Source organism: Cryptotermes secundus, unplaced genomic scaffold, assembly GCF_002891405.2.
Source record: "Cryptotermes secundus unplaced genomic scaffold, Csec_1.0 scaffold108, whole genome shotgun sequence".
Classification (NCBI taxonomy): domain Eukaryota; kingdom Metazoa; phylum Arthropoda; class Insecta; order Blattodea; family Kalotermitidae; genus Cryptotermes; species Cryptotermes secundus.
This window is the reverse complement of record NW_019719358.1, coordinates 133,256-141,643: the sequence shown is the minus strand read 5'-3', so window position 1 is coordinate 141,643 and position 8,388 is coordinate 133,256. Positions and strand designations below refer to the sequence as shown.

The 8,388-nt window shown below is 37.6% G+C and overlaps 2 protein-coding genes across 2 annotated transcripts in view; both read left to right on the top strand.

Annotated features, from left to right (window-relative positions):
* Nucleotides 1-8,195, top strand: part of LOC111864535 (icarapin-like) — a 28,615-nt gene extending 20,420 nt beyond the window's left edge. The window contains exons 2-4 of the mRNA XM_023851849.2: nt 1,770-1,922; nt 4,565-4,650; nt 7,181-8,195. Coding sequence (XP_023707617.1) covers nt 1,770-1,922; nt 4,565-4,650; nt 7,181-7,435 — 494 coding nt within the window. The 3' untranslated portion in view covers nt 7,436-8,195. The remainder of the gene's footprint in view (nt 1-1,769; nt 1,923-4,564; nt 4,651-7,180) is intronic.
* The window catches only part of LOC111864448, a 6,879-nt gene continuing 5,945 nt past the window's right edge, over nt 7,455-8,388 (top strand). The window contains exon 1 of the mRNA XM_023851692.1: nt 7,455-7,466. Coding sequence (XP_023707460.1) covers nt 7,455-7,466 — 12 coding nt within the window. The remainder of the gene's footprint in view (nt 7,467-8,388) is intronic.

Genomic DNA, 8,388 nt, shown 5'->3' with positions numbered 1-8,388 from the left:
AAAGATAGATGGGCGGATAGAAGTGACAAGAAGACGAGGAAGAAGACGTAAGAAGATGCTGGATGACCTTGGGGACAGAAGAGGATACTGTCATTTGAAGGAGAAAGCTCTAGATCGCATTAAGTGGAGGAATTGTTTTGAAAGAGACTGTGGACCTGTCGTCTTGACAGATTACTGATGATGATGATGATCTATCCATCCCAACAACAATACCTGTACAAATGTATGCTGGGGCTTACATTGTAATTATTTCCTTTTAATATGTGTTGGTCATTCTCCGGGGCTTTTCTACAGATCTGAAGTGTCTGTTTAGTCCCGAGATGGCATTTCCACCCCTCATTGTGGATAATCATCTGGTTCCTCGCGAATAAGTTGGATTAGACGTTTCTCTGTTCATGTTCTCTGTAAATACAAGGTATCCATGATCCCAGCGAAATCAGGTATACCTCTGTCTCTTCCATCTGAAGAGTCGAGTGATTTTCAGCGAACTGTCAGATGAACGCACTGTATATATTTTACTGCTGTGTAAAGTGGTCACTAATCCAAGGACCCCTCGAATTTGGAGGCCCGCGTTGCGTAAGCGTCGAAGCCATATAAAGTACAGGTAGTCCCTATGCGTAATTAAGCAACATGACATGAGGACGTATGGGATGTGAATGTATAGCTCCACGTATTCTTGACCTCGAAGCTAGATGAAGGTGAGTGGTCATTGCCATTCACCTTCACCCCCGCTTCACCCCACGAGAAAGTGCCCCCATTAACCACTGGCTATTGGACATCAGGTGTCCATTGGCTGGGCGGGTCCCACAGCCTGTCTGGACATGGTAGTATAGAGAAAAATCTTTGCCCCCGCCAGGAATAGAACCCCGCTTCTGCAGTTGCCGAACCCATAGCCTAGTCACTATATTGACTTAGACACGCCGGTGGCGGTACATGTGATTAAACATTCCCAATCTTTGCGAATATCTCATTAACATATTTGCAGATTGTCTAGCCAGTAGCAAGCAGACAGCGAATTACTTTCAAAACTTTGTTGTTGTTGTTTCAGTTTACAGAATTTCAAAAACTGTTAATGGCTAGTTAGAGTCTATATTCGCCTCACATATCTGGCCTTCATGGCATAGGGCTTAATTAGTTAAGCACAGGAACAACTTTACCTGAAGTCCAACTTCTATTAATGTTCTCAACAAACTGTTACCTCACTGAGACTTTTAACCTTTATTTTTCACTGTGGTAGTTACCTTTACAGTGAATTTGTAATGAAACACAAGGAAAAATAATTTATTGCTAAACAGTTTCTTTGACTTAGTAGCAATAGGTTGGTATTTGTTATAATTAAACATCAGTGCCAAATCACAAAGTACAAACATGGAAAATATATGCACTTCACTAGTGTCCTCCTCTCCACTTTTGTTTCTTATTTAGATATTTTCTTCAGATCTAATTTATTGTAGGCTATTGGTTAATTAGATGCTGAGGGAATACAGATGATGTTGATGACCTTCCTGAATTTGATTTACTGAATTATTTGCAGTATGTGATATTTCCAAGTAAGGTGTGCAGTAACTATATATTTCTCATGCTGAAGCCCTACAGAATTCAGAAATGTACTGTTTGTCTTTCAAATTGTCATGAATAATCAACATATATTTGTTATAAATTTATCATCTTTATAACCTTGTATGTTAGAAATTGAGAGTTGCTGCACACCCAGGGTTCAGTGTTGGATCTTAGTTCCTTACAGCACTCAATTCTAATCATGTTTCCAGGAGAACGTGACACTGAATCAGTAGAGGATGATCGAGATGACACTGCTCTGCCTTCCATACCTGCAGTAGCTGTGCCTGCTAGTCCAGGCTTTGGATACTTACCAAACTTTTATGGCTTCTTCCCAGACTTTGACTTGGTTGCAAGAATCAAAGGTTTGGACCTCATTAGTTAAAATATTAATACAAATATTCTTTCAGAGGTTAATGACTTTGAGGGCTTACTGTTGAAAATTTCCATAATAGATAATTATCTCATGTACAGAATTCACAGATGTAGTTGATTACAGATACAAATCAGTTTTTCATTTCATACTGTGCAATATTACAGTTTCCTTGCAATACCAGTTTGTACTATTAGTCTCATTTAAAGTGGTTTTTAAATAAATAGGCAAATAAACTGCAGAAACTGCTTCAACAACCTTAAAACCACTAGGTTTAACTTACTCAAAATTCTCTGAGAAATATATTTAATTATGACTGTTTTTTTAAATGATTATGCTTTCACACATGTGATAAGGTACTGTAGAGCAGTAGGCTTATCATGACTTCTACTTCACTGCTATTTAAAAAATATCAAATTCAGGCAATCCAGATCATAATTGCAAATTACTAGTATAACTGACTCAAGGTTACAGGATAAAATTCTTGCTTGTCTTATCAGTTGAACATCAACTAGTGTAACACCCACTGAGAATTCTGTGGGAAGTCTCAATATTTGTTATATAAGCTTTCATAGGATTAATTTATCCTGCTTTATTTCATATTCCTTTCAAGTTGTATGTGGTATTAAATGATGTGATATAGCAGAGGATTAGCACTATCTGCCACAAATAGCATGTACAAATAGTCAATTGTGAACCATCTTCTTTAAATAGTATAGTACAGTTCACATATCTACATCGAAATACAGTGCGTACAATCAAGTGCACGCCGCGGCTGCAATTTGCCGTGAGTCATACCACCGCAGAACGGATGCAGTCGCGGGGAGGAGTTGCAACACTCCCCGCAACTGCATCCGTTCTGCGGTGGTATGACTCACGGCAAATTGCAGCCGCGGCGCGCACTTGATTGTACGCACTGTATTATCAGCATGCAGAATAGGCATGATACACTGAAACAAAAGACTGCTTGCATGTTTGTGATCTACTATATAACTCACGTAACATGTTAACACAGGATAATTTGTTGCTATGGCAATCCAAAATTGCATCATGCCAAACCTACAAAATTACTTTATTTATATAGATCTATATGTCACTTCTTCAGATTTTAAGTCTGAGGCCTCATATCTGATCCAGCACTTGGCTAGTTACAGAGTAGAGAAGTTGTTGTTGTTGTTATTTGAGAGGGTGGGTTTCCCCATGCACTTAGACCAGATATTGGTCCATTGTGCATCCCCCTCTGATATTCTACCAGTCTCTATACCCTACCGGTACTGGTGCGTGCCATCAGTCCCGACTCAGCCAGCGAGTTCGGCCTCTACTGGCTCAGCGGTATCTCGATGCTTCCCCCATCTACCAGAGGCGTTAGAGACTACTGTTGGGCGGGAAATGTCCTGAATTTGGCTCAGAGGTCCCTTGAAACATGAGGTTCTTTTACATGCTGTAAAGCTACGACACAGGACCCACAGCTTAAAGTCCCACCCGGAGGACTTGTTCCGTGAATTTTTCCGCCCTTAAAAATTCCATGACCTCCGCCAGGTTTGAACCCGCGTACCTTGAGTCACAAAGTGGGAACGTTATCCCTAGACTACGGAGGCCGCTGAGTAGATAAGTTAGTATTAGCATTGTCAAACAGAATCTCAGGTCTCATCAGAAATCAGCCTATCAGAAGTATTCATCAAAGTTCTACATTTCACAGTGAAGGATAAATGAATGGTAAGATAAACTGGTCATTTCAGTTTTTGGATTAAAATTATATTTGAAGTGATGTGTCAGTAAACCTTATTCACCAAATATCACTCAGGCCCTCATGTGAGGGAAGTGGGGGAGAAAGTGTTATTCATTCATCAGTAATCTGAACAGAAAAACCATCATCCTTGGTTATACACGTATCACTGAAATAAGCATTCTGGAATTCCTTAGTTCATTGTGTTTTGTGGTATGTGATAAAAGAGATCTTTTGTGAATATACAGTAATGATCTCTTGAGCCCCATAAAATTATTTAAATTTCAGTGACATCAGCTTCTCAAGGTCTCTGCTCTATGGAGTTGTTTAGTTAGTTACATTCATGATTTGATCTTCCAGACAGGTTGTTCACATAGCAACTAGTTTCACATTGTGTCCAGGACTGAAGTTGAAATATTACTGTGTTTTAATATCATTTTTATATGAAAGATGTGTGTGTGTGCACGCACCACCGCCTGCATTCAGTGATTAGTAAATCACTTGTAAATAAAACTGAAGAAATTGTATAGTACTGTTTATTATGGAAGTCATTTTGGATTAACCTTTGTTCAACATATATTACGGAGTTATGATCACAGTCCAACATTAGAACCTGAGGATCAATATAACTAGTCTTTAGACAATTCAGATATATCTTTTTTTATTATTGCTAGTGGGGCGGGACTAAGTCCCTTGCACTGCAGCCACTTCTGGCCTATTGTACCAGTCCCAGATGATAGGTGAGGGTGATTGTGAAGCAACTGGTGGAATGAAGAGTGGCAGGGGAAACCGAAGTACTCAGAGAAAACCTGCCCCAATGCCACTTTGTCCACCACAAATCCCACTTGACCATTACTAAGTGAAAAACATAGACGTTTGTCCATAAAAAGATTATGTGTCTTTTACAGGCCTAGTGACAAGACTGAGGTCTCAGATTGGTAATTCATTTAGTGACTTCGACTGGAATAAGGGCAACACAACATCCACAACAAAGGTAATTTTCATTTATATACTGCTGTGGCTGGTTTTCAGATGAAAGCGTGAAAATTCAAATCACTGTGTGGAATAATGAAGTACTCTGATACCTGTAGTACTGTCCAGTTAAAAGGGTTCACTCACTCACTCGTGGAGCCGAGCCCTTCTTGAGAAGCTGCCAATTGTGCAGCTGAACTCAAGAACTTTCCAGCATTTTATGGAACCCAAAGGTTCATTACCGTGTTCACAAGAGCCCTCCACTGGTCCCTATCCTCAGCCAAATCAATGCAATCCAATCCATCCCATCCTGTCTCTCTAACATTCGTTTTAATATTGGCCACCCACCTACATCTTAGTCTTCCTAGTGGTCTCTTTCCTGCTGGCTTTCCCTCCAATATCCCATATCCATTCCTCTTCTCCCCCATTCATGCTACATGCCCTTCCCATCTCACCCTCCTTGACTTGATCATTCTAATTATACTTGGAGAAGAGTTCAAGTTATGAAGCTCCTCATTATACAGTTTTTTTCAACCTCCCATCACTTCATCTCTCTTTGGTCCAAATATTCTCCTCAACACCCTGTCCTCAAACACCCCCAGTCTATGTTCCTCCCTTAATGTCAGAGACCAAATTTCACACCCATACAGAACCACAGGCAAAACTATAGTTCTGTATATTCTAATTTTTATGTTTTTAGACAGCAGACAAGGAGACAGAAGGTTCCAGACTGAATGGTAGCAAGCATTACCTGAATTCAGTTTCCTCTTAATTTCCTCCTGAATCAGGTTTTGATTTGTTATAGTCGTTCCCAAACATCTGAATTGTGCAACATTTTCAAAACTTCTGTTAGCTATATTTATGTAACAATTTTACACTTCATTCTTGTGATGAGATAGCCACATATTCTTAGTTTTCTCTGTGTTTACTCCTACGTAGACCAACATCCTTACTAGTATCAATTAAAGTGTATGTTTTTCTTTGTGGTGTCTATATTATCACCCAGTAGATTCACTTCATCAGCATAGGCCAACAGCTGATATGTCCCATTTAATTTCAGTCCCACCTGGTTTTCCTGGACCTTCCTAATGACATATTCTAAAGCAAAGTTGGAAAGCAGTGGCAATAAAGCATCTCCTTGTTTTAGAACATTTTGATTAGGAAAATTATCAGACAAATGTTTACCTATACAGATTTTACTATATGTTTCATTTAAACACATTTTAATCAGCCTAACTAGATTCACGGGTACCCCAAACTCTATTTTGCTTATTTTCACTCTTTAATGAAGTATGGAATAATTTTCTAGGGTAATTCATCTGACAGTAAAAAGGTATTTACATTGCAAAAGAAAATTGTTAGAATCATGATGGGTGTCAAATCCCGTAATTCCTGTAGAGATCTATTTAAGAGACTACAGATCTTAACTTTGCCTTGTGAATATACGTGTATATATTCATTAATAAACTTCATTACAAATAATGAAGAACATTTTCAGATGAATGCAGATGTACACAGTATTAACAAAGACACAAACACTGCCTTCATAAACCAGCTGCTAACCTCGCATGCTTTCAGAAAAGCGCATATTATGCTGGGATCAACATTTTTATTAACCTGCCATCTGATCTCAAAGGTCTTATGAATGAAAAGGCACGATTTAAAATAGCACTGAAACGATACTTAAATACACATTCATTCTACTCTGTTGATGAATACCTATTGTCTAGAAAATAACTTATGTATCTTTAAATAGCCTTGTATGTAGTCACTGTGTATTCTTGGTTTATCTTGTGTGAGAACTCCATTGGGTCTGTACATATGCTTTGTATTTATATGACATATTCCACATCCTACAGTCATTTTGACTAACTTTGGGTCCATGGAATGCAATACAATGTAATGTAATCAGAATACTGCATAATACTTCCTTCCTAACTGAATCATATGCTTTCCTGAAGTCTACAAATAGCTGATGTACTGTCTCACTGTACTGCCATTATTTCTCAAGTATCTGACGAATGCAAAAGATCTGATCAGTGAGTTGATCTGTTATGTGCAAACCAACACTAATGATCCCCAATAATTTCATCTGTGTATGGACTTAACTTTGAGAGAAGAATATTGGATAAAATTTTGTATGAAGTTGGTAGCAGTGATATTCCATGATAATTAATACTGTCAGTTTCATCACCCTTCTTGTGAATGGGTACAATAATAGACTCCTTCCACTGATCAGGCAATTTTTCCTTACTGCAAATAGGATTAATTAGCTTATGGATCTCAGTAAGTAATATTTCACCTCCTGCTTGAATCAGTTTTGCCAGAATTTGATCACTACCTGGCAATTTATATCATTATACTGACGAGTGGATAGAAAAGATTCAGTTCATAGTATTCAGGTCATGTAAGTAAGATAAGTTCAAATTCTGATCTCCAAGTAGACTACCACAGCAAGTGGTACTTTAAAATAGGATCTAAATACATTCTTTCTAAATTTCTATTTGCTTATAATTTACTGTCACTTAGAATCACACATACTTCCTTTCCAGGTGATTGATGGTCATATTGTGACCGTTAATGAAACATCGATCAAAGATGATGACTCAGACTTGGTGCTTCATGTGAAAGTCATTGATGTAAAGCCTACAGAGGGAGCTGAAGAAGAAACTGAAGACAGTTCTGAAATTTCAGAAACTACATCTTCTAAGACAAGTAATGAAGTAACGTCCTCAGCTACAAGCAGTGAGGAATCTGTTGGCAACGAGATCCCCAAGCAGGTGGGTGAAGATGATAACATGCCCTAATACTGTTCACAGCAAGTCCATGTCCCTGCTGGTTGGCCAGCTGCCTGGATGAGTGAAATAAGACAAAGAGTAATACTGGTCAAATATGTTTAATTTTATAAAAAAATAGAGAATTGTATGTTGATAAAAGCAGCTGATGGTACAGGGAGATGAACGAATCTGCATTTAATCTCTTCACATACAGTATATATTAATAGTATCACTTTACTTAATCTCCCCATTCCTGTCACATAATGGGAATTGGTTTTACATTTGCAGTGTTGTCATGGAGCAATAAATAAATGTACAGATTTGCAAGTTAACAGTTAGTAGTGACTTGCAAATTGTCAAATCAGATATGACAACTACATGCAACTAATTACAATGAATTATCTAATGAACTGTCTGCTCAGAATTCTGTCCTTCAGCAAGACTAATAACAAAACACATCTCTGTAATAAATTAGAACCTGCAGTCATTGCCGTGCAATATTAAAAATACAGACAGGTCAAAAAAAATATTTTAGCATTTACATTTTGGAACAATATGATGTAACTTAATTTGTGAATAAATTATTCTTCCATTCATTTTCAAAGAAGAAAAATATATGGGTTTAAATATATATGTATGTTGTAAGAATTTTTCATTATTGAGGAAATAAACAGTGTTATGTGGCATGCCTTGATCTTACGTGTGTGCATATATGTCCATTTAGCTAATTCATTACAGACATGTGTTACAGTTCACACTCTACTCCTGTAAATTACAGATGTGGCTGTAACTTAATAATCTTAGGCAAAGCATGAAGCTTGAAGGGAAGTGAATGCAATATGGCTTTTAATTATAACTATGCACAACAAAAATCTATGACATATAGTACTTTTACTACATACAGAGGAATTTAATCCTTAAATATGCAGCGCATATCTTACCATTACAATAATAATATTTAAATTATAGTATTCTATTTATCT